Source organism: Sus scrofa, chromosome 14 (assembly GCF_054392235.1).
Source record: "Sus scrofa isolate SSC_HxYL_T2T_F1_AM1 chromosome 14, Sscrofa_HxYL_maternal_Yorkshire_Landrace_v2.0, whole genome shotgun sequence".
In the NCBI taxonomy this organism is placed as follows: domain Eukaryota; kingdom Metazoa; phylum Chordata; class Mammalia; order Artiodactyla; family Suidae; genus Sus; species Sus scrofa.
In genome coordinates, this window is record NC_139396.1 from 120187031 (window position 1) to 120214329 (window position 27299).

At 36.2% G+C, this 27299-nt stretch overlaps 1 protein-coding gene across 3 annotated transcripts in view; it reads right to left on the bottom strand.

Moving 5' to 3' along the window:
• Positions 1-27299, bottom strand: part of PRKG1 (protein kinase cGMP-dependent 1) — a 1234647-nt gene that overhangs the window by 428784 nt on the left and 778564 nt on the right. For all 3 annotated transcript variants that reach the window (XR_014825752.1, XM_021072187.2, NM_001044574.2), the window contains 1 exon segment: positions 23060-23165. Coding sequence is in view for 2 of the 3 variants with exons in the window: in XM_021072187.2 (XP_020927846.1) it covers positions 23060-23165 (106 nt within the window). In the remaining variant the exon portion in view is untranslated.

The window sequence follows — 27299 nt, forward strand, 5'->3', positions numbered from 1 at the left end:
TAGAGGGAGGATAGTTTGAAATAAACCAAAAGGTTACCAGTGATTTTCCCTGAGTTGTGGGCTTAAAGTGGGTTTTACTTTATAATTTATGCTTTCTTGTATTTTCTAAATCTTACAGTAGATATGTAAGTGTACATTGTTTGATATGCCCTGGTCTTGGGGTTAAATTATGAAAGTACCCAGGATTTAACAGTAGAATACATAGGATACCTAAAAATAACACTTTGTTTCTCTCAAATATCTCTAGGATCAGAAGAAATGCCACACATCAGTCTTAAATAAGTTCTATCAATGATATTCATTTTGACAACCAATACACTGTTGAGAGAAGGCACATTAGTCTGAAAAAAAATAATGGTTTGGATGCTACAGAGGTTAGATAATGAAATTATTAAAAAAAAAAAAGGAAGAAAAATTTAACACATTTAGTAATTATTCCTGGGGGTATGATGTCATGGGTGGAGGTGTTAATTGTTACTACAAATAGTTTTTCAAAGATCACTTTAAAAGCAATTTAATAAACAGTTACACTGTGGAGATCACATTTATATTGCAACAAGGCCAGAAAAAATAAATAACCCAATTTTCCTAATGTTAGTGAATGTGCACCTATGGCCTGGGATAAAAATTAAAGATGGAACATTATATATGATTAATGAAAGCATAGTATCTCTAACAAATCAGAAAATTATGTGCTTTGGAAAACTGTCTGATGGTTCTAAAAGTAGCTAGTGAAGACATGGCTAACCAGTAGATGCAAATCATCACCCCTAAGACTCACTATCCAAGACTATTAGGACATAATAAAGTACTGAGGAGGTAAAGAAGCAGATGTAGGTAGAAGAGAGGTTATATGGTGGAGCATAGAGCTTTTCAAAGTGAAAAGCTGACAAAATTCCTGAAGGAAAATATAAATGGAGTAGCAAATCATGGCCTGCCTGGGTATAAAATCATCAACTCCATTGTGGTAAACATCCCTAGACCCCTGTTTTTCACATTTTCCCAAAGTGATCACACTTCAACATAGGTATTAAGGATTACAACAGGTACCACAGTAATGGATATGAACCTGGGAAAAGCTGGTTATCAACATTATGAGTGGTTTACTATAGAATCTTGAACAGTCCTTGCAATTTTGAAAAGTTTGTGTAGTTCTGTGTAGCTGCTTTTCCCGGACTTGCTGGAACAAGACAAATAAGGCTGACCTAACAAACCATTTTACTCTACAGTTTCTCAGTAAAAAAAAAATTCAAAATAGACTGAAAACTTGAAAGAATAGGGCAATGAACATACACATACCTACTACCTAGATTCAGCCATTGCTATGACTTTCTTTTGTTTTCTTTGCTATATGTATTTATGTGTATATGTGTGTTGCAAATATTTGTTTCTACCTGTATTGTATGTATGATTAGAACATAAGTTAGATATCACAATAACATTACACCTAAATACTCAAGCTTGTATCTTCTCAGAATATATAGATTCTCTTACATAACCATGTCATTGACAACTAAGCATATTAACAATAATTCCTTAATATCACTATCAAATTCATATTCAAATTTTCCTGATTGCTCCTGAAATGAATTTTATAGGGTTTTTTTTTTTTTTTTTTGGTAACTAAAATCAATTATACTTTATGCAATTTGGTCAGTAGCCGCTAAGATGGCTCCCCCCAGTGATGTTTTGTCTTCTGGCCTTCATGTCTATGTATAATCCTGCCACCATAGCCCCTTGAATGTGCACTGGACTTACTGAATCACTTATAGGGACAAAAATACAATATACGTGACAGGATGTCACTTTTGAGATTTTTGAGATTAAGTTATAAAAAGACTATAGCTTTTATCTTGGGCAGTCTCTGTTCTTTCTCAGAACAGTTGCCTGAGAGAAGTCAGCTACCACACTGTGAGGCAAGCCTGTAGAAAAGCCCACACATCAAGGAGCTGAGGCCTGCACAGACCTTGTGAAATGGAAATGGTTCCTCACACTCCGCGCCCCCCACCCCCACATGAGCCTTCATTTGAGACTGTAGCCTAATCAACAACTTGATTGCAACCTCATGAGGAACTTTAGCCAGAAGCATTTAGCAAAACTACATTCAGATTTCTCCCAACATGGAAGAAAACGCTTGTTGTTTTAAACCTTTTCATTCTGATGTAATCTGCAATACTGCAACAGTAATGAATACAGATTTAATTTGGCTATTATGTCTCTTTAGTTTCTTGTAATCTTGAACAGTCCTCTGAACATTTTTTCATTGCATTCATGTTTTGAAGTGACCAGGCCAGTTTTCTTAATGAATGATCACACTGTCATTTGTCTGTTGGTCTAATTGTTTCCTTGTAGCATCATTTAATTTGTTCCCATATCCTTGTACTTCCCATAAACTCAATGTTATGTTGAAAGGCTTCATTACATTAAAGTTTAACATTATTGCCAAGAACACTGCACAGGTAATGCTGTGTACTTCATATTGTATCACATCAAGAGCCATAAGATATCAAGTTGTCCCACTCTTAGTAATGCAAATTTTAATGCTTATTTAAAGTGGGAATCACCATTTTGCTATTCTAAAGGCCTTTCCTCCCCTTGCCATTAGCCAGTAATTTCCTAACATCTCTTTAAATTCTGTGTCCTGTCTACTCTCTAATACAAGGAGAACTCCATCTGTCTGGAGACAAGCCCTGTCACCAAGGAGCCTGTCAAATGATCTCTATGTCAAGAAAGCATAATATTTTAAAATATTTCTGATCTTCTCATATAAGGATTATGAAATATACCTATCTGTTGAAGAATAATAATTCCCTCTACAATATGTGAAGGTCAATTAGAGCAAAAGTTTTGGAAATCTAAGTTTCTAAACTATGTTGGAAATTTTGAGCTCCCTTGACAACTTGCTGCCATTTATTCAGTCTACAGATACTAAAAATGTACTTACTCAACATTTTCAGAATAAGTTGAAATGAGAAGTCATCACTGACTTTTCCAATAATTCAGATATATATTCTCTATATGATGAAATGCAGTTGCCCACAGCCTCAACATCTGACATCACTGTCATTTTACAAGCTCTTAGCATCACAAACAAAAGGGACCCAGAGAAAACCTGTGATCCCTCAATTACTGTCTGATTAGATGTGATAATTTGATCCCAACATTTTTAACCCTAGAAATTATAAGGGAAAAGTTCAATGTTCAAAAAAAAATAGAAGTTATATGAGAATCAGTGGCTTATTCCACAGGATGGTATTTTTCTGGCTAGAAAGTAAATATGGCAGTGAAAGATTAACTACTTATGCAGACTCATTGTGATCTCCTTCTCTATGTTAAAATGAGGTCTTCAATTTCAGTTTTCTAGAAATATTAGTCACTACAGTTCAACAATGAAATGCATTCAGACCCATGAGTTAATAAATGTTACACTGGAATTTAGTGAATCACTACCTCCGGCAATTCAGAATAACAAAAACACAACATTCTCTTTTCTCCACTGAAGGATCCTCAAATGAGACATGTGTTTCATAGACCCATTCCAGGTCCAAAGTCGTTGCTTAAGCAAGTAACTACTGATATTTAGCTCAGATTGATGATAATGAAAGTCAGTTTAATTCTCTTTATAAAGGAAAATTAGTCAAAAATACTACAGAAATAAATATTTAATCTTACAAGGATTTTTCATTATTTTATGTCATTTGAATGATAATCCTGTCATTTGGTGAGTATACAGGGAAATAGTTGCATAGAATCAGGGAAATGAAATAATTAGAGCAAATATCTGAATGCTGAGATAGTCAACAAACACAGGATTTTGTGGTTTTTCATTGCCTTGAATGTTTTAGAAAATTCTGCTTTGTCGATGTAGCCTTAATATTTATAAACAAGTTAAACCAAATCATCAGTCATCCCTAAAAAAACTAATTATTTCCCTTAGTGTTAATGGAGTGTACAATTTTGAGGCTGTCTCTCAGCACCACTGTTGTTGTGGTTCATTTTTTCCTCAGGGGGTAATAAACTTGATACTGCAAGTTTTTTCAATTAATCTTTTCTTGCAGGCAATAGAAAGTGGAACTCTTTCTCATCCTCTCCATTTTAATATGTTTTAGTAAGATGAAAGTGATTTCTCAAATATCTCAATTTCTCTTTTTGATGATCAAGAACAGGTGGGACGTATTAAGAAAGAACACCTTCCTTTCTTCCTCTTTGTTCTCTTCCTGGAAAGCAAGGACCCTGGATCTCTCAGTTTCATTTCTCTGGAAAGAACCCATCTCCCAGTGACACAAGCCATCCATGGACAGGGTTCGTTTCTTTTTTGTAGTAATCACCATTTTCCAAATGAGAAAGGCCTGGGAGTTCATCCAGCTGATCTGAACATTTAAGGGATCTCAGTTTCAGGTCATTTTTGAAGGTCTACATACAAGGAAAACTACTGAAATGGAAAATTTTTGCTGTGAGCTTAACCCTCATCAGCACCTCTACAAATGCCTGTGGGACTAGCTGCATTGAATTGAAAGATTCTTGGTTCCTAAAGAGAGAAGTTAATTGAATCTTTTTCTTTTGCCACATATTTTATTAAAACAGAATCTTAAGAATGTACACATGGGGTGGGTCCAGGGAACAATATATTGGTTTATTGTAGGAAGCAATTAGTCTCTTTTGTTGGAGATTTTAAAACTTCATTTAGAGTAGTGTGCTGTGGGACTATCTTCATATTTGGCCTAAATTGTTCTCTTATCTACAGTGTCACAGACATTAAATGCACCATCACAGCCTAATCCATGATGTCTCCGGCATTTTTCTGCAGCTACTAGCTTGGTAAACTCATCCAAGAGAGAGATGACAAGTAGAATTCATGATCGCTCCTAAAAACACAGCTTTCTTTTGTTACCCTCATTTTACTACACTCTTCTAGAATTGTACCCTTGAATGGGGATCAAGTTTACTGTCTTGTGTTTATGGAACCCTCCTGCATCTTCTTTAATCTCTTATTTCTCATCCATATCCAAATGCTAGGAAATCACAAATGAAGGTCAGTCTTGGGGACTTCAGTCTTAACATTTTAGACATGGGACAGATTTAAGCCTTGAATACTGACCCTCCCTGCCTGTGTCCTGTTTTCTTCATACTCTGAGACGTCCTACACACTCCTGCTAGAAGACTTTCAGGAATGCATAGTTAAAATTCTGAGACCTGCTCAAGAACTTCTAATATCTTCCAATCGCCTAACAAATTAAGATCAGGCTACTCACTTCGGAATTTCCAGGGGGAAATATTTGAGCAAGAATTTGGCAGGCTGGGAGTGGGGAGAAATGGGTCAGTCAGCCATTGCAGACAGGGGAGAAGAGCAGAGCAGACCACAGGCTGACTCTCTAAAGACATTATCTATTGTCTCTGAATTTTCCCATCTTTGTTCTTCTGCTTAGGATGTTCCTTTGCCTAGAATGCTCTTATCTCAATTACTATCTGTGAAAATTCAATGTTAAATTCCACCTTGATTTTCCTATCTGATTAGGACAAATACTACACTTTATTTCTCAAAGTGTTTGTTTTAAAATTTTATACTATAGTCTTTTGGGTCTTGCCTCTTTTTTTCTTTTTTCTTTTTTGAACCCACACCTCCAAAGCTACCCAAACTGCTACAGATTCTTCCCTCCACCCTTTTTTCTAGGGCTGATCCTGGTCATCTGGAAGTTCCCAAGCTAGGGATCACCAGCCACAGCAATGCAGGATCCAAACCACATCCGTGACCTACGTGGTAGCTCCCAGCAACACCACTGAGCGATGCCTGGGATCGAACCCACATCCTCACAGATGGTATGTGTCCCTCTCACAATTAGCCATTCACAACATTAATGACTAAGATCATGGCTACAGCAACCTAATTCTTAAAAAATCAAAGTCAGCAATTTTTTTGTGGGTTGAAGTGAAAAAACTGAAAGCCACTGACATGAGGGAAAATTATGTTGCTCTACAGATTAAAGTCCCAAGGATTTGAGAAAAAGTCTTCTTTCCAAATAAACTGCTACTCAAATGATAATTCCTAAGGTTGAAACACCTTGACATCCACAGTTATGTTAATCCAGTACTATGAACATTTACTTATGTATTTGATTTAAGCTATGCCTAGACCCACAAAAAACAGGAAGCAATTTATAATCTCAAATCACAAATAAAACTAGAGAAAGAAAATCTAAAATGTCAAAATTAAATTTTTCAGGAGAGAAAAAAATGTAAACAGGACTTCTAGCATTAAATTTATTCAAAACAAGCACTAGCTTTAGAACTAAATTTCTCTCAACCAAGAAAAGAATGGAAATGTAGTCCTCACTATCTGAATAATGTCTTCATGCTCATCAGGAGACATTGACAAATGCTGATTCAGCAGTGAATTTCAGAAGGAATTTATCACATGGATATAAAAATTATGGATAATACAACCAACAGTCAATCTGAATCCAATTCTTATAAAAATTAGAGAAGGGATATTTAAAAGCATTTTAACATTTCTTTGGAGTGCTTAGTCCAGACATGTTACACACTGATGCCCTGACTATTCAAAGACAGAATTTAGAAGACAAAGAATAACCAACACTGATCCCTAACCTGTCTCTCAAACATCAAAGTGTTTCAAGAAACATTCAACAATTTCTACTGAAGTGGATTCATGGATGGGTTCTCTGACATGTGTCAGAAGTGCCAAGAGTTGATATTTTTGAGTAGAAAGGTACACTCAAATTTTATATGTTGGATATGAAGACAGTAGAGATGACCTTCCCCTGAGAAAATTTGGCAGTTTCATAGCTTATGTTAAAACTAGCTGCCTGGGTTTGAAATTAGCTGCTTGTTCAAGGTTATTCCCTTTGCATGAAAGGTGATTCCATTGTTGTTAGTTTCAGTCTGTGTACAGAAGAAATGGATAGAATGTATTGCTTAATAAATTCCCATCGTTTTCTTTTTTGAGAGGTATGAATCTATTCACCAGAAAACTATTTGTTCAAAAATTTACAAATTTTATCTTTTTTTTTCTTTTTTTTTTTGTCTTTTTGCCTTTTCTAGGGCTGCTTCCCACGGCATATGGAGGTTCCCAGGCTAGGGGTCTAATTGGAGCTGTAGCCACCGGCCTACGCCACAGCCACAGCAACACAGGATCCAAGCCGCATCTGCGACCTACACCTCAGCTCATGGCAATGCCGGATCCTTAACCCACTGAGCAAGGCCAGGGATCGAACCTGCAACCTCATGGTTCCTAGTTGGATTCGTTAACCACTGCGCCACATGGGAACTCCAAAAGTTTACAAATTTTAAAACAGAATATTAACCTATATGTGCAGTGAAAGACATAAGCAAAGGCTGCTTCCGTCTGAAATACACTGTAAAGCTATAGATAATTTAATTTTTTTTCTTTCACATAACCTTCCTCCCCTCTTAATAACTTCACTATAGGCAAAAAAAAAAATACATTTTATCATTTATTGAGACTTTGGTACTAACCTTTCCCCTTAAAAGAACATATTTTACTTTCATATGTTACTACTAGAAATGATATTTCTAATATAGTCTACTTAGAGTTTTTGTCCTCATGTTATCTGGTTTTAATTTAATAGAGTGGTTCTCAGTGTTTTTGGTATCAGGATTCCTTTACAACTCCTAAAAAGTATTGAGGACCCAAAAAAACTTTTGTCTTTATGGGTAATATCTATCTATATTTACCATATTTGATCGTGACTTAAAAAAAAATTACACACAACAATACATAAGCACTAGTCATTTTAGCCTCTGGAAAACTCCACTGTACCCTTGTGAGAGAATGACAATAATAAAAATAAGTAACATCTTAGTATTATTAGGAAAATAGTTTTGACTTCACAGATCTCCCTAGAATGTCAGAGATATCCAGGATACTCGCAGCATCCTTTCAGAACCACCAGTAACAAAGAGAAATCAACTACATACCAGCAAAGTAAAAATGGGTCTAAAAATGGTCTACAGTTCAGGTGAACACACAAGCATGCACACATGCCTTAAGTCTTCCAGTGGGGAGGGTACACAAGCTTGGTACACAGCACAAGGGAAGACACAGGGGCCAGCTACACTGGAATGACTCACAATCATCAGCCCTCAAAATCTTTTCTGTATTTAATTCTAGTCCAAGGAGAACTTCAGCCTAATCTAGTTTAGCTTATCTCCAAAACTGGACCAGGAGAAGCTGGTAGTACCCAGAGGACCTGGGGACAGGCTTCTGGGCAGGAGGTATTCAAATCATTCCATCTGTAATGACTGATTTCATTATGATCCAGAGTACATACAGATCCCTTACAAAAGAAGTCTCCTTGCAAAAATTATGTAAGACAATCTATGGGGCAGATGAAGGGAATATTACTAATTCTATACATATATTTTTCACCTTTCAAAATATCTAATTTTCTGTATGTTTTAGTTCAGAAGTACCTATATATCATTTATAAAGGAATGTATAAAGGTGTGTATTTGTGTGTGGGGGGGGCAGTATGATTTAAAAAAAGTTAATGGGCACCTTGCTGTACAGTAGAAAATTGACAGAACACTGTAAACAAGCTATAATGGGAAAAATAAAAATCATTATTAAAAAAGTTAAAGGGATATGCACTCAAAAATGATTTTGAGGCTATGTGATATTCTATTTTATTAAAATAATTTAACCAAATAATTTTTTTTAATTTAAAATATCAAATATTGGCAAGGTTCTGGAACACACCTCTTTAATATTGTCGGTGGGAGTATAAATTGGTTCAACCAGTTTGGAAAATTTTATGGCACTATTTATAAAGTTAAATATATGCCTTCTCTATGGCTAAGAAATTTTATTCCAAGGTATATACTCAAGAGAAATGAAAGCAGAAATTCACCAAAAGGCATAGTCAAGAAAGTTTCCAGCAGATTTTAAAAGCTTAAAACTGGAAAGAACTCAAATGACCATTGCTATTAAAATGGACAAATTGCGGCATATTTATACAGAGCAATAAAAAAAGAACAAACTACTGATATACACAGCAATAAAAGATGGCTCAGACAGAATGTTAAGCGAATTAAAAAAAAAAAAGCCACAGAAGAGTACACTGTATGATTCCATGAACATGAAACTGAAAGATAGGCAACACTAATGAATGATGGCAGACCTCAGAATATTGGTTATCCTTGACAGAGTAGATTAGCAGGGAGGGGGCAGAGGAGGGTCTTCCATGGAACTGGAAATATCTGCTGTGGTGACCTGGGTGTTAGTGACATAAGCATATAGACAGATATGTACGCATTGACCTTTACTTTTAAAATGTGTGCATTTTACAGTGCATGTGATATAGCACAATTAAAAAAGAGTTTTTAAAATGTTATACCCAAGTTGAGAAGTGTCTAACTTAATTCTTTCTCCCATCAAAAGTACAGAGGGTCTGTGGAAACCTTCTTTGTGCTCCTGGAAATCCAATGTGGAAAGAATGCTAAAGACAAGCTTAGACAAGCTTTCCTCTCTAAAGCTGCATATTGGTCTCTTCTCCAGGATCTTTGCAGACACTGACCATTTCCCTCTTGTTGAGCACAGTCTGATTAGCACATGCTCTGAATTCACAGCAAGTGTATACAAGTAGGTTGAAGTTGTGTTAACCTCATTCTAATAACCCTTCTTATTACATCTACGCTACCCCACGGTCTTGCAGTACTTAGAGTCCTTTAAACTCAAGTAGAGAAGTCGATGGTGACAGCAGTAAGATAGCAAAGAAGACTGCAGAAAGATTTAAGATTAAGTAACATGGAAAGATGTAATGTTATGTTAATAGCAACATTAAAAACTGTGTATACAACATGAGCACAATTAGGTAAAATTTTTACCTGAGTAGAAAAAATAGAAATACAACCTTGAAATGCTAACAGCTGGTATCTCATTGTCAAGTAACATTATAATAATTTTCCTTCTCATTTTTTAGAATTTTTATAAAATATGCCTTAGTAACTAAAGCACACAACAGTTAAGATGAAATAATTTAGAAAAGCTTTATTTTTAAAGGGATTTGTAATACATATAAGGATATCAACTATGCCTCAATTTTCATGATTATGATGCCTTGAATTCTCAACGATTATGAATTTATTCTTGACCTCAGTCTTTCTTCAAATTATAGTCGTCCCCCCCCGCCACCGCTACCACCGCCCTGGTATATAAAGAGCTTTAGCGAAAGTGATATACCAGTGGGTTCATGAACTGATTCTCTGTCTTAAGCACAGACCTTCGGCTTCACATAAACTTGCCCAGATCCACCCCTCTCTGCTGGGTGACTACTATGATTTACTTCCCTGGTTTGCATTCTGGCTCCTTCATCAACATCCCATTTCAGCCACAAACCCATTTACTTCCCTAGACCGTACTGCCCTTTCTGTCATCCCCAAACAGTACCTGTTTACCTTATCTCACTCAGCTTCAACTAACTCTGGAGAGACCAGTTTAATGGGCACTGGTGGCAGCAACAGATGAGCCAGGAGACACCAGGACAGGAACAGAGGCAGGTTGGTGAATCAAATAGCAAGGTATACAGAAACGTAGGCACGATGGTGCTTGATGACAAAGCTGGTATTGAAGGGATTTATGGATACTGCAACTCCCAGAGAGCAAATGTCTAGAACTTGAGTAAGACAGATCAAATGTGTGACTCAGACATAAAGATCAGAAAAATAAGGTAAGCCCCAGAGTCCAGAAGTACTCTGGTCTACTCCACTGTATTACAAGTGTTTGTTAAGTCTAAAATCTGCTTTGAATAATTCTGTCTTAATCTAAGAATCTTCTTAAATATGATTAAAGCCTACCATTTTTCAGAAAAGAGAGAGTAAAGTGCACTAGCAGGTAAATCTTCTATCTTTGGAGTGGGCTAGGGTCTTTCCAAAGAGGCCTCAGAGGATCCAAAAAAGAAAATCAGTGCTTTAAGCTTAGGTTAGGGCATTGGAAAATGGTCTAAAATAAAAATCTAAAAATAAAAGTCATTTTCACTTCATGTCTTTAATAACAATTTATCAAAATTTCTGAAAGGAACCCTGTTTACTTGGATTGTTTTTTAAGAGAAAACTATGATAAAATAGAATTAAAATTATTGTGAAATTTCTACAGAAAAATAAATAAATCATGCACTTTGAGATGCCAAAGCAATTTAACAAGGGTTACGGAGAACAAACATTAGGGAGAGAAGAAATAACTCTTTTCTAAAAAGCTTAACATTTTTACTCAGATTGGATCTCACTTGTCTTATTAGAGTTCAAACTGAAGTAAAGATAATTTAGTGCTAGAAAGCCTGATTAACTAGTCATTAGAATTGTGAGACGCAGAGCTTAAGTCAGCAAGAATGAGGATTGAGCAAACTGTCATTAGGGAGAAAACATACCCTTAAGATAGGCTAAATAAATGAAAAATGTTTTCTAGAGGAGACTCCAGTCTTCATAGATTCATCTTACTTATTTCTGATTTGGCACAAAAATCTAATTTGTAATGGGTTTATATAGGTATAAAACCTAAAGGCTAATTCTCTAGATCTGATATAGAATTTTTGAATTGACAAGTAGTCTTATCATTACTACTAAACAGCAGGCTTTTCACCTTGTGTAACAAATATCTGAGAGTACTTAAATTATGAATTGAGTATTTTTAATATGGCAGAATATATCGGTTTAAATCTACTCTTTTTTTTTTTTTTCTTCTTTTAGGGCTGCACCTGTGGCATATGGAAGTTCCCAGGCCAGGGGTCAAATTGGAGCTGCAGCTCCTGGCCTATGTCACAGCCACAGCAATGCCAGATCTGAGCTGCATCTGCGACCTACACCACAGCTCACGGCAACACTGGATCCTTAACCCACTGAGCAAGGCCAGGGACCAAACCTGCCTCATTATTGATATTAGTGAGGTTCATTACCCCTGAGCCACAATGGGAACTCCTAAATCTACTTTGATTACATGTTGTTTGCACCAAAACTTTACCTTTAAGAAGCCACTGACTACTTCAACATCTGAATGTACTATTCACTGAGAGAGGAAAGAGGAAGAGGGGAAGGGGAGGAAAGCAAAGAAGGAAAGAAGGGAAGCAGGGAAGGAGTGAGGTAGGAAGGAAGGTTGGCTTAATGCCATTTAGAATAATATTCACTAAATTTACTAAAGTCAATAATTTATTGCTGATTAGGTTTACCTACTTTTCAGACTCATTTTTTTTGGATTGTCTTACCATATGTTTTCCTATTTTTATCTAGGAAATACTGGACCATAAATTAATAATAACAACAAAAATCTCTTATTCCCCAGAATTCCCCTGTCTCTGACACCAGGACATAATTTCAACGAACAAGGCTACTTCTAAAGATACAGAGTTCAGAGTCATCTAGACAAAAGAGATGAAATTTGTAAGAATTCATAATTCTCTAGAATTAAAGTCCTTGAATTGTAACATGTTCCTTGTATTGCCTTAAATCTTGGCCATGTCTGTATTAGATTTACTCATGGATTTAATTTCTTAAAACAAAACAAAACAAACAAATCCATCCTCTAAGGCAACTTTGATTAATCTTCTATTTGCACAACAGACCAGAGCACTTAAGGAGTTTTTTCCAAACATGGAATGCAGTGTTTACCCATTGGACCCCATCCAGTCAACTGGAAAACAGAATTCATTTAATTTCTTTAAAAGTACTGAATAATTTTAAACTCTATGTATTTATAGAATAACTGAAGTTGTGCTGCTTAATTGGAATCCTTCTAGGCTTCAGTATAAATATTCTATCACTTGTTGTATACATACCATGTCAATTTTAAAATGATACGCTTATCAGGAGATTTCAAAGAAAAAAATATCCTCTCCTCTTCATTTTTAAATGACTTCAAAACCTCGAGATTCTTTTCACATATGGATAGATGGTAACACACATGCTAATGCTAGGAATTTTTTTTTCAATGTTTGAAATGCATCAAGAAAGGAATTTCCAAAAAAATCAGCCATTATTTATCCTCATGACTTTTTTTTTTTTAACTTGTTCACCAATTGAATTCTATTAAAAAAAGAAGAAGAAATGAGGAGTTCTCTTGTGGCACAGCAGGTTAAAGATCTGTCATTGTCACTGCAACGGCTTAGACTACAGCTGTGTCATGGGTTCAGTCCCTGGCCCAGGAACTTCCACATGCTGTGAGTGCAGCAAAAAAAGAGGAGAGGGAGGGGCATGAGGAGGAGAGGAAGACAAAGAAGAGATCAAGACTGATCTATTGATCTTTTGACATTACCCTCTTCAGGAGGCTGGCCTGATATAATTAAGAGAATAAGGACTCTGGGACTAGGCCTGATTTTGAATCCACCTGTGTGATGCTGGGAAAGCTTATCATTTTCATAACTCCAGTTACCTCTTCAATAAAATGGAGTAACAGTCAACTGCCTCAAAGGAGCTCATCAAAGTTAAGTGCGATAACCTGTGTAAAGTAGCAGGTGCAGGCCATTTTGTTCTTGTTTTCTCCCTGATCTCCTTTACTGCTCTGAAAAGACTCGCTCTGGGGGAGTGTTCACCACTCAGCCCATCTTTCTGTCACCAAACATCCTGCCAGGTGCTTCCTCTCATGGCCTCCCATTCCAGTGCACTTTCCCTGCACCTGAGGCAAAGCAGAAAATCAGGATTGTCTGGTTCAAAGATTCCCATGCTGTTTAACAGCCAGATTCTAAACTCAAGAGTTCATCTTGGTAAAACCCTATTGGTAACTAAATTATGACTAACTTTATTCCAAGCCAAAAAGAAAATCCCACAAAACATTAAAAACAGAAACTATGATGCACATTTCTCCTCTTTCACCCTCTTAACTGACATACTCCCCTCTTCCCAGGACAGATAAAATGCAAAGCTAAAGCACATATTTTGTCTGAATCACCCTGATGTTTCTTTGTCACTAGATGGCATTTCTTCATTCCTACTCCAGATTTCCAGATTCCTCTCCAGCTGTGGGGGAGATTTCTACACCTAGTGAAGAAATCTAGGTTGCTGGGATTCAAGAAGGCTATCTTTTTAGTTTCCCCCAAAGCTTGTGGGAATTTGGTCTGAACTTGGTCGTTATAGAATAGTTCTCCTGATAGAAAACAGCTCCCTCCCAGATGCACCAATCTTTGGCATGCAAAACATTTTACAAGATAGGACTGTCTGTAGGCTGGGTATGAAATAAACAGAAATGTAAGATGCCTCTAATATAGTATCAAAAATCAACTATATCTTAATGAAAAAAAAAAGAACCTCATACCAGGAACAACTTATAAGTATCAAAATTACAGCAACAAAATGGAGGAATATTAAATAGCTCTATCACACTGCTTTAGCTTTTAAACCCCAAAGGGCTAAGAAACTCTCCTTAGGGGCATGGTGAATGGCTAAGGGCACACATCCTTCCAAATCCAGACTCAGGAAGGGGTAGGTAGCATAATGGATAATGGAGCAATGCACTAAGTCCCTTGGTTGGGGCCATGTCTTCTCCAGGACCAAGCAGGACTTCTCTGTATGAGAGTCATTATCTGACTTAAGTGGAAGATTTGAGCCACACATACCAAAAATCACATATCTTATGCATTATTTGCAAGGATTAGAAGGACATCACACATGTGTAGGTGAGTGTGCTTAGAAGTAAATGTTGTCAATTAATAATTTTAATCACTATAAAATTATGCAAATAGAGATTACATTGTCTTTTTTATTTTTTTTAAAAAGGATCAATATGGAGACATTTATATAAATGTTAGATGACAACATGAAATTAATGGCTACTTTTATATTTATCTGCTCCTGTGTCATCTTTAATGAGAATGGATCTGCTACCATGAAATGGGCTGTGAGCAGGCCAACTTGAAAATAGAGTGAGGAAGTGCCTCTTTATTTATTCTTCACAGTGTTTCCCTTCAAATTAAAACTATGCCAGCTTTGTCAAGCTTAATTCTAATGCAGCTTTCACAAGCTTCTAGAAAAGCTCTATTAAAGCTCAAAGCTTAAGAGCTTAATAGGTCTGCCACTTATTTTTTGAAAATTAAAAAAAAAGGTCTAAAATCCCCAAATCCATTTTCCTATGAACCTTCTTCTGCCATCTCCCTGTAAAATCTGTAGCAAGCAAGATCGTGATTTTGATTTTCCACAAATGTGATCTCAATAATTCAATTAACTATGTTATTGTCCCTTACATAATCTGTGCCCCCAAAAGTAACATAATGATTTCTTCAGACTGAACTATACCAAAGATACTCTGTCAATAAATGTTCAAGAGATGCAGTTCCTCAAAAGAAGTTCACAGAACCAACCCTAACTAAGCAAGAATGGGTCCTGCCTAAAAACCACCATCCATGCTTGAGGAGCTCCAGGCAGGGGATCAAAAGGAGCCCAGAGCCACTATCACCTCCCTCTGATACCAGAAGACACTGATCCTGAGTTCTTGGTCATTTAATATCCATTTTAGAGAAAATGGCACCTGCTTACATACAGGTGATAGATTTCTAAACAAGTGAAGACCCATCACTGAGCCTAAGTGATTCTAAGACATCATCACTTTTATTCATCACCATTTAAAGTGACAGCTCTTATGCTATTACTGAGCATTTATTTCTGCGAACATATTAAGAGGGTGAGAGAGATTACTGAGGTTAGGGGAAAGAAAGGGCATTATCGGAGAAAAGAAATACAGTGAATGGGAAACCCAGATATGCCAAGGACAAACGTTAACTGACTGCCCGAATCTCCAGGCAAAGTAAATGTAAATTTGTTGAGAAGGACAGCAATGGGTAGGAGCTAATATTTGAGAATCCATCCAGCAGTTACTGAGGCAGTAGGGGACAAAGTCCAAGAGTATCAGTTCTGGAGCCGCTGACTTTACCCCTAACTAGCTGTGGAACTTTATTTAACTCTTCGGCCTCAGTTTTCTCATCTGTACAATGGAAATGTGTTCGGATTTTTCTTAGAGATTTTTTTTTTTCTTGAGGATTAAATTAGTTAATACAGTTTAAGTGTTTTGACATACACTCAGTAAATGTTTGCTTGTATTATTTTATTGTTTGTTTCCAATTATAATCCTTCATGGTGGGAGAGTCCCCTATTTTTGTTTGCAGAAACTGAGAATAAGTTTAAAGAAACTTGCCTAAGATTACATACCTATAAATGGTGAATCTGAAAATTAAATATAAATACTCTTTTCATAACAAATCATACACTTAAAATGTTTGAACTATATTTTCTACCTTCATCTTATATCCTAGATTAGTGATTCCCAGGAGTGGTCCCTGACCAAAAGCCTAAGCATCAGCTGAGAACTTGTTTAAGGTGTAAATTTCCAGACCCTACTTCACCTCAGTCATTTAAAATTGACATTACAAAAATAAAATAAAATAAAATTGACATCACAAGAGCAGCTATATGCAGTTACTTTCTATTTCTTTGAAGAATATAATAATTTTAGCAGGAACATTAAAAAAATATCCTAGCAGAACTGTGAAACACTGGAATGTGCATTTAGTCAAGATTGTGGCAAATTCTACTCTGGAGATTTTGAACAAAAGACAGTTGACCTTCTACAAGAGCTGAATATAAGTTTACCTGGGGGCAGGGAGCTGGATCATTATACAGTTGACCTTTGAACAGCAGGTGGTTGACTTGTGTGGGTCCAAATACATGCAAATGTTTTCAGTAGTAAACACTCCAAAGCTTCATGACCCAGGGCTAGCTGAATCCACAGATGTGGATATAGAGGAAGCATACAAAGATTTAGAGGAGCCAGGATACAGAGGGCTGACTCTAATTTATACCTGGATTTTTGATTGCACAGGGTTGGTGCCCTAACCCCTGCATTGATCAAGGGTCAATTTTCCATGTGACTCTGGGCAACTCCTACAATTAATCCAGGCCTCAGTTCTCTCATTAGTGGAATAAGTACCTCTCACATCCCTTGCAACTATATACTCTACTCTGAGGACTCTAAATCTGTATTTTTACAATAAAAATCTGAGAAATCAGGTGACCTGCTGGACTGAGTTATAAGAAAAAGACATCCTTAGGTTTTTAAACTGCATCAAGTAAGGAAAAACTGGCAAGGAGTTTAAAAATTTCATTATTCTAAGACTCGAAAATAAAAAGAGGCTAGAAAAAGAGGGGATAGAAAAAAAAAAGCCCATATGATAAACTAATAACATAAGTAAGTTATCTTTGAAGAGAGGCAAAAAGAAAGTATGTCTAACCCACTCTAATGTTTAGTTTACTATAGTGAGGAACTTCATTAGAATACAAACCCTGGAGTTGAGTCCAAGTATGGCAGAATACTCAGATTGGGAAGTCAGGAGCCTATGTCCTACCCAGTTTTGTTTATAACTAAACGAGCTTATGTTGGCTTCTGAGACTCACCTATAAATTGTGCACAGAGATTAAACTATAGCTTAAGTTTTTCTAGATCTAAAATTGTTTAATCCTTGTTAATATATCAGACCAGAAATGACCATGTATCATTATGTAGGCCCCTGCTAGTGGCTGGTGTGGCCAAAACTACCAGATGAGAGGAATGTAAACAAATGAAAGAGAAGTTTCAGGAAGGTTTGGTCTGGGCATGGATATAGCCGAAGTCATAGAGTCAACCCCAAATGAAATTATCCTCATAGTGAAGGCCATTCTGGTATCAAAAGGATAGGATGAAGTTGCTAGAACAAGGCCATTTTTTTAAGAGACATCACTTTTCTAACATGCGTATGTAAGCAGAACATTTACTTAATTATACGTTAGATTATATACAAGTATTGTTTTAGAGAATAAGGGGGAATAAAAAACTAGATTTGGGGCTTCCTCCCTAGAAATGAAAATGAAATAAGGACGAAGAAATCTTTACACAGCACCATAATGTACAACAGGGCTTTCAGCAAGAAAGCTGTAGCAGGAGTAATCAGCATAGTTAAGTAGCTTTATGATTTACCAAAGGCCCACTCCTTGTCTTGACACCTTGTAAGTGAATGTTGCTACCACACTCATAGGGGACCATTAATTTTGGGCTTTTTATAAATTAGTTTCCAGAGTCTGATAAGAGATCCCTGGACAAGATCCACCCTTCTGCTTAAAGAGGGCCAAACCACATGACTGGTAGGTCTAAAATTGAAAAATACCTCCAAGTTCCTTAACCACTGGAGGGTTAGCTGGGAACCAAAGAGTCAAAGAACTTCAAAATCCCCAAACTTTTAAAATTCTATTTATTGAGAATATATGTGAAACTTAGTGGCTCTTACTATTACTATTCTTTCAACCCAAGGAAGGTAAATCAGAAATGGATAATTGCTTTTGAGGGATATCAGATTCTTTTTTCTGCCATAACAGGCACACTTGGTAGGTTGCACCATAGATGCACCCTAGAAAATGCATCCTTCCAAGGGGACAAGGGTCTCTTGGGAGGGTCTCCATTGGGAGGGAACTGTAGCCTATATGGAAATGAAGCACCACCACGTGACTAGAGCAAAGAGAGAATGAGAAGACAAGGAAGGAGATGATGGAAAGTGCAATGAACCTGGGGAGGTCAGCAGTAGCCACAGGAGGCAGGGCTGTGAAGACAATGCCTAGGAGCTACTTGATCTTGGCAGTGAGAAACAATCATAGAAATGTTTTATGGAATAAGATGACATGAGCATATCTGCCTTAGCAGAAGATTCCTTAGTGGATCAAGAAATGGTTTTCTGAGGGTCAACAAGACTTGTCTGAGTATCTTAAAATCCAAACAGTCCTTCTGTGTCTCATTTGTCAATGGGGCAAGTAAGATACATAGAGGTTCAGCAGCAGCAGCATCACTGTCATCACCATCATAGTTTGGAGCCGATAGAAAACCCAGTTCCTACTGGCATATCCCAGTAGCCACGCAGCTCATCCTAATGCTCCTCTGGGTGGAGATGTTTGTGCCGACAGCAGCTCAGAGAATATGCTCAGAAAAAAGCAACACAAATTAACTCTGGCAGTTATTTGGCTCATTTTTTTCAGAATCTGGCTGAAAAACAACAGCATTTTTTTCATAGCCAAAGAAATTAGAAAATGTTGGCAAAACCATGACTGGACCTATAGCAATCATGCCTTGATTAGTAGCACTGCCCCTTGATATATATACTTTTTTTTTTTTTTTTTTTTTTGCTTGCATAGCAACATCTGTGTTTACATCAGGGAATGTGAATATAAGCACAAAAGTGAAATGACTAAGTAGGATTAAAGAGCCAGAATAATGTTTTGATGTGGTGTTTAATAGCCAAGAGGAGGCCAGTCCATACGACTGGTAGTTATAAAATGGGTAAATACATTGGGATAAAAATAAAAACTGACTCTGATAATAAAGAAAAATCCTTGCATTTTGGCCGTACATCTACATGCCTGGTGTGTTCCCTTTTCTCACCCTCCAAATTTATTGCTTACTTAGAAAAATGAAGAAGAGTGTGATACAGAATCATTCCTCTCTTAGCCTATCCCTGCCCCTGAAACTCCTCAATTAGGATGACATTCCAATGCAAAACAGAGACAGACCCTCACTGTAAAGAATTCTGATAATTTCTCATACCACTTGCTAGAGCTTTTATTTTTCTGATAGTGTCACAATTGCATGTTACAAATGCATTAACTCCTTAAAGTATGTGAAACATATAGGAGAAAAATTCAGATGAAAGTTTTATTTAGCAAGCACATTAGAGCAAAACACCCTTACACATACACACAAACACCGATTGCTACCGAGAATTTTAAAGTATTGTCTCCATTTTTATAATATTAAAATAAGGCTTTCTAAACATGAAGCCATAAAGGAAAAAGTTCATTGACTCTAATGTAAAACTTTTTTTGCCCATTCACATGGCATGTGGAAGTTCCTGAGCCAGGGATCAAACCCACACTACAGCAGCAACCTCAGCTGCTGCAGGAACAATGATGGATCCTTAAAGCACTGTGTCACAAGGGGATTCCTAAAGCTTTTACATAATGTAAAAGAGTGGTAAGCACAATTTCTTAAAAATAAAAAACAGGGAAATAAAATCAATTCGGAAGTTATGGGAGAAGGGTATAATTCATTTTGGTCATTGTAGTTTTTGACAAGATCTATCATTTCCTTGGGGAATATTAAGCCATCTCAACAGCCTTGCAAAGTAAATAGCAAGATTAGTTAACCTGGGAAAGTGAAGGAGGGATGGATATTATACACTCTTTTAGCTTCATGATTGTAATGGCACAGGGTTCAAGATTAGAAGATCCCTATGCTTGGTTTAATACTATGTCATCAATGCTGTTGAAAGTTTTAACAATTTTTGCTCTAAATTTTATTTTCCACTGGGCCTTGCAAATTATGTACTCACCTCACACTCACTGTCCTACAGATTGCCTATCTACAAAGCAGTAAGCTTTATGCCAAAGAAGAATAACAAGATGCTTAAGAAATAGCTCTAGTCCTGAAAAATGCATATTTTAGAAGTAGAAATAAGTTTAGTAGTCAGATTATAATAAAGGAGAAAATAAGACACACAGTAGAAATGAAGCTCCAGAGAGGAGGGAGAGAATACTTCTTACTAGAATGGTCAGTATCTGTGGAAAGGGCAGCTTTTAGGTGTATCTAAAAAGAAGAGAGAGATTTGAACATGGACAGTGGAGGACAAGGCAGCAGAGATAGTGTGCTGTGCACACGCACAGGGTCTGCCTGGGCACATGAAATTATTTGGTTTGCTTGAGGCAAGAAGAAACCAGGCTGAAAAAGCAGGCTGCCACTGGCTATGGGAAGGCCTTGAATATCCAGCTAATGAGGCTGGAACTAAGTCAACAGGAACTGCAAGCCATTGAAGGATGATAGAGGGAGAACCAGTTAGTCACAGTCATAACTTAGGAAGATTAAAGCTGGCCTCAGGCAACAGTGGTCACTATGTCACCTTTCTGGACTCGCAGCCTGAAACTATGTACATAAATGATGCTGACTTGATGTTTTACCAAGTGGCCAGATGGAAAGTCACATCAAAGTCAGTGCCTGCCTCTTTTTTATTAAATCAGTTAAATTTCACTTGCTCTAAGCTGACACACCAAGAAATGTTTACGCACTCTAGAGAACGAACTTTGATTATTTAAGGTTTTAAGTGTCAAAATAGATAAATTTCGGCATCTCTGTGAATAAAGATAATTAAACCACACACACCCTTCCAATTTCCTGAAATTGTGCCTCTAAAAAAAAGTTTTTGTTGGAGTCACAGGAGACAGCAGTGGCATTCATTCCATTTCCTTATGAAAACTAACTTATGGAAGCTGAAACCCACATAAGTACCCAGCTTTTAGTCTTAGGTATGTGAGACAAATAGTGACCTCTGTCCTACAGAAAAGCATTTCCTTGAATACCAATTGGGGTTTTTCTCTATTAGGGCAACATCACGGGGGGAAAAAAAAAAAAAAAAAGGAGTTCCCGTCATGACACAGCGGAAATGAATCCATCTAGGAACCATGAGGTTGCGGGTTGGATCCCTGGCCTGCTCACTGGGTTAGGGATCTGGCGTTGCCGTGAGCTGTGGTGTAGGTCATAGATGTGGCTCAGATCTGGTGGTGCTGTGGCTCTGGCGTACGCTGAGGGCTACAGCACCAATTAGACCCCTAGCCCGGGAACCTCCATATGCCATGGGTGCATAAAAAAGACAAAAGACCAAAAAAAAAAAAAAAAAAAAAAAATCAATAATGTACATTTTAATAAAGGCTTAAAAATGAATATTCATTCTATCTTTTTCTATTCATATACACACATCTACCTATATATGTGTGTAGCTATATATATATGTACATATATATATATCGATACATACATATTAACATATATATACATATATAACCTACACATATGGCACCTTCATAATTTAATATCCTTTCACACTGTACTAAACTTCAAATCAAAATTTATATTTCCACTTCTTCTAAGTGTTTTGTCCAAGCACATTGTGCAAAAAACCCAACACACTACCAATAGAGTAATTTTTAATATATTATTACTTGACGTCAAATTAGAATTTAGCAGAAATATAAAGGAAAAATTTATGTGGAAATGAAAAATGTATGAACAGTTAATCAGAAACAGAATAACCAAAAGAAATACCCAGGTAAGAAATAATAAAATTACATCTTAAGAAAAGTCAATAGATATTAGTTAAGGTGTGTCACTGAAACAAAATATGACTTATATTTTAGCTCCATTTAACCCATTTCTGCACTCAAAATAAAAATATAAAATGAAAAAGCCAGTTTAGCATTCTAGCTCTCAAAAATAAAATCTTCATTGGTCTTGTACTCCCATTTAACTCATATACTTTCTGCATCACTATTTAATGGTGGTTCTGTTTTCAAAACGAAAAATATGAGAAATAACTTTTTTGAAAAAAAGTCAAAGTTGTCAATATTCTTTCCAATGATAAAATAAAATGCTTTCTTTAAAATAAGCTTAGAGACAAAAAAAAATTAATTTCAGTGAATATCCGTATACTCCTAAGAAATAAATGCTGGCATTTTATTCCAATCCCCATGGTATATTGAGTTATTATAATATATAATATCAAGAAGAGAAAAGTTTTTGATATTTCAGAACTGTAACACAAAATGAATTTAATTGGGAAATTAAACTCAGGATTAAAGGATAGTAAGCTTCTTCTTGGTACTTTTTCATCTTAATCATCTGATCTCTAACATAGAACCTCACACATGAGATGATTCTCTTATACTGTGAGTTTCTTTAGAAGAGTTACCATACATATGTTAATTGGTAAACAGAGATGGATTTGATATCCTTTTTTCTGTTCATACAAATTCTTACTTATTTCTCAGAACTGCTCTCCTCTGTGAGAGAATACTGAAAGAAACTCTGAAGTTCCAACTTAACCACCTATCATCAGAAATAGAAATCCACCAGGCCAAAATTTTGTACTTCCGCAAATCTGTAGGCTACTTAGACTGAGATAAAAGCAAAAAGTGTTACCTGCTAGGGGTCAGAGGAGAGCTGAAAAGGCAATAAAGACTCTCAGGAGAAAAGAAAGCATCTTACCTTTTTAAAAATTCCATATACTCGGTATGCTTGATGAGTCCTGTCCTCATCATTATTGTTTGAAAACATTGTCGATCAATGGCCCAGAGTTTCACATTTACAAGAGCTGGAGAAAAAGAAAAAAAAAAAAAATGTCCCAAATTAGAGAATTTTAACAGTGAACCATAATGTGGAAAAGCAGTGAGTTATTTATGAGAGAAATGAAAATGATTAAGCTTTGTTTAAATATTGTAATGCTATCATATTTGGTTAAGAAGGCAAGCATTCTTACAGGCAAAATGTAGTTCCTAATTTGAAATACTAGAATTATTGTCTATAAGGAAGTTTCCTGTTGCTCCTATGTCTTTAAGGAATGAGCATGTCTAAATATACACTGAAAGTATTTAGTAATTTCAGGACTATAAGGAAAGTATTTAGAAATTTCTAGGCTATAAGGAAATCCCATGATGAATAAGAGAAGTTCACAAGAAATAACACTCCCTGGTAATTAACCAGAATGGTGTTAATGACTCCCATGATCATATTTTAATTGTAAAAAGTATAGGCAGAAATTCAACTTTCAAGTTTAGGGGTTAATTTGATAGAGCAGAAATAATAATTATAATCAAATTGTAACATGTGCCCAAAGTTACAATATGAACTTATACTAGATATGTTTGTTGAATTTTAATTTTTACTCTTACCCCTGTCTGTGACAATGCTTCAGTAAGTATTGAAACTGAATACCACAGAATTTCACCATTCAATCTGTTAAGCACATGACTAAAAGACAAGTTTCAGAAAAAAGATGTTATAGTATAAGAGAACTGTATAATAAGATAAAGGTTTTAAAAGAATATAATAAAAATGTTGGTAATTGAATCTGTGTGATGGGTATACAAGAAGCTTATTTTACTACACTGTTTATTTTTTTGTATGTTTGCAAATTTTCTTAATAGAAACATTTCAGGTTAGCACATGAACTTAAAAAAATCTAATTCACAATATACCCATGGAGTATGGGGTGGAGAAAGGCTGTGCAGGGGTATGAACAAGACCAGGGAATGGGGCCAGGATATAGTTTAATGAGTCAAACATAAAAGATGGATGAATGTGATTCCCTCTTCCTCAGAGTTCTCAGACTAAGCCCAGCGAATGCAATGGATCAAGATTTGGGAGTAAAGGAGGGTAGAAAATGTTCATGTAATTATGCCATGTGTGTGCTTTGTGGGGCTATAAGTAACACACAGAGAAACAGAAGGAAAAGATGATAAAAGGAAGGTTGCACTCTAGAGTAAGACTTTAAAGCCTTTATCTTTGAATTTTACTTAATTTTTTCCTTGCAAAATTATCTGAAGTTAAAAAGAGAATGTTAACTTCTCCACTGGCCAGCTCTTTATTGGAAAACAAAAACAAAAACAAAAACGATGCTCAGTTAAGTAGAAAAAGAACAAAGCATCAAGGACTGGTGTGAGCCTGGCTCCATTCCAAAAAGCCTTCAAAAATGAACTTTCACCAAAAATAAAGCTCATCTCACAGGTATTCTGCAGTGCCATTCTAGTTTCTCTGCTGAATCCAGGCTCCTTTCCAGAATACCTGTTTACTTGAGATGAACCACAGAATTGGACGATGTAGCCACAGAAGACTGAGAAAATCAGGATAAGATTCACTAGAAGTAGAACCTTTCAAAATGATGGGAGTTGAACTAGGAAAGAAATGGACAAAGTGTAGTCAAGTCCATGAACAAGAGCACAGCTGGGAGTGAGCTAAGCCATGGGAGTCAGTCAGGGATAAAACAGACTGAAATGGCTGAGATTTCTACAAGGTTTCTACATATTTTGAAAAGAAGGCTGATGCAGGGTCCTGGAAGCCAGGCATAGGAAGAAAGATTAATTTGATGAACAACAGGAAGCTATCAGACATCTTTAAAAGACAAAAAAAAAAAAAAGCCACAATTTTAAAGGATACACTATGGGTACATCAAAAATTTTAATGCTCAAAGGCATGATTAGAAGAATAATATTTAAGTGAAATAAAGCATACATACATTTTAAGACTTTGCCCTGCAGAAAGACTTCCCAGTGCATACTCCTGGTAATGATATAAAAAAGCTTCTATTACTACAGTCTCTAAAACCAAAAGATCTGATCATTGTGATAGCTGAAAAAGACTAATCGCAGAGGAGAACATATTAGATTCAGAAACACCGACGCAAGCAGAAGATAGTCCAACAATGGTGCTGTCAAGTAACACTTTATGTAAAAACCAGAGGGCAGAGTAGTAACATGATGAAAGTTCAGTGTGAGAAAATCGTTCTGGTGGTACACAGTAGAAACAAGCTCAAACAAGGAGTAAGGCACACCAAGCAGAGGCCACTGTGATTCAGGAGTGGAGTAAGAAGGGCTTAGTGCATGAGACTGCAAGAGGAGTAAGAGCAGAGGCTTGGTAGATTGTATGTTGTATGTGTTTGTGTACCAAGTAAGGCCAGGCTCTGGCCCTGGCCTCTCCTGATAAACAACTATTTTTTCCCATGAGCCACTATAGCTTTTTCTACCTGGATCATTCACTGGCACTAAGTGCATGTTACCAATATGTCAGTTATCTTTACATTATAATATGTTTCCTTAAATAAGTTTTTACTACATTCCCTTAGAGAAAAGTCTCTATCTCATTTCCCATAACCTCCCCCAACTCAAGAAATTTACTCTTTATTTGAGAAACATTGGGTATTACTGCTAATGTAATTGATACACATATATATCACCTGCTATATATGTGTGCTTGTATATATATATACATTGTGCTTGTATATATATATACATTGTGTTTGTATATATGTACACATATATATGCCTAGTCAGACTAAAGATTACATTAAAATGTCTAAACTGAATTTATGAGATCATATTTTTAATGACCATTTTTCAGCATAAGTTCACAGAATTCAATAGTTTTGTTTCTGATTCTATTTACATGGGCAATTAAAATGCCTTTAAGTAAAACTGTGTTTCAGATATTTTGCCTGATACTGAACATGGCTTGATGAAATCACAAGTTTATCCATGACCTTGGACTAGATGCCAACACCTTTTTTATATTCAGCTACTATGTCTATTAGTCAAGTCAGCATTTTACAGGTGGACAAGCATGACTAATAATCACCTTGCCATGCTGTCAAAAGTAGAGTTATATTGGAGTTGTGATTAACATCTTGCTTCTTAAATAGTCTGCTGGATTGGAAGTCTGTTGCTTCTATAACTTGAAGAGAACATTCAAAAAAATCTATTTACCTTTGATCCTAAGTGGTGTATTAATCTCTGTAGGGGATAAGCACTTCACAAATAAAATTCCTGTGATTTTTCCACAATGATTACTGTTGTTGAACACATAAGTCAAAAGAGTATAAAGCTGAGAGAGTGCTGGGAAGGGATTTTTCTTTTCATTCAAGTATGTATCTAAAATGTTTTTAACTGAAACATTTATTTTTTCAGGTTAAGTCTAGATTGAAGTCTGAAAAGATATAAGTTCCCTTTAGTCTGGAATCTATAACTGCATGAGTACATTAAGAAAATCTTTAACATAGGCAAAAGTTGGCTTTCATTTAGGGGACACCAAGATTATAGAAGAATAAGACATAAAATTGTGCTAGACTGTGAAACCACAAATCTGAGTTTGGCTCAAATTTTCCTACTGGGGTATTCACCTACTGCCCAATTCAATTTTTGGAATACCATGAAAACGTGGGTGGGTATAAAGCATTTATAGACTCAAATATTTATTCTATCCATATTTATTTCATACCAATACAGCTGACACCCTGACACCATTGCTATATGCAAGAGACAGAAAACAAGCTGATTAGGTCCCATTGGTTTATTTTTACTTTATTTTTCTTTTGCTGTGGGAGACTGACCTGAGAAAACATTTTAGGTTGATGTCAGAGAATGTTTTGCCCATGTTCTCTTCTAGATTGATGGTGTCTTGTCTTATATTTAAGTCTTTAAGCCATTTTGAGTTTATTTTCATGCATGGTGTGAGGGTATGTTCTAGTTTCATTGATTTGCATGCAGCTGTTCAGGTTTCCCAGCAATACTTGCTGAAACTAGAGACTCTCATACTGAGTGAAGTGTAAGTCAGAAAGAGAAAGACAAATACCATATGATACCACTTATATCTGGAATCTAATATATGGCACAAATGAAACTTTCCACAGAAAAGAAAATCATGGAATTGGAGAATAGACTTGTGGTCACCAAAGGGG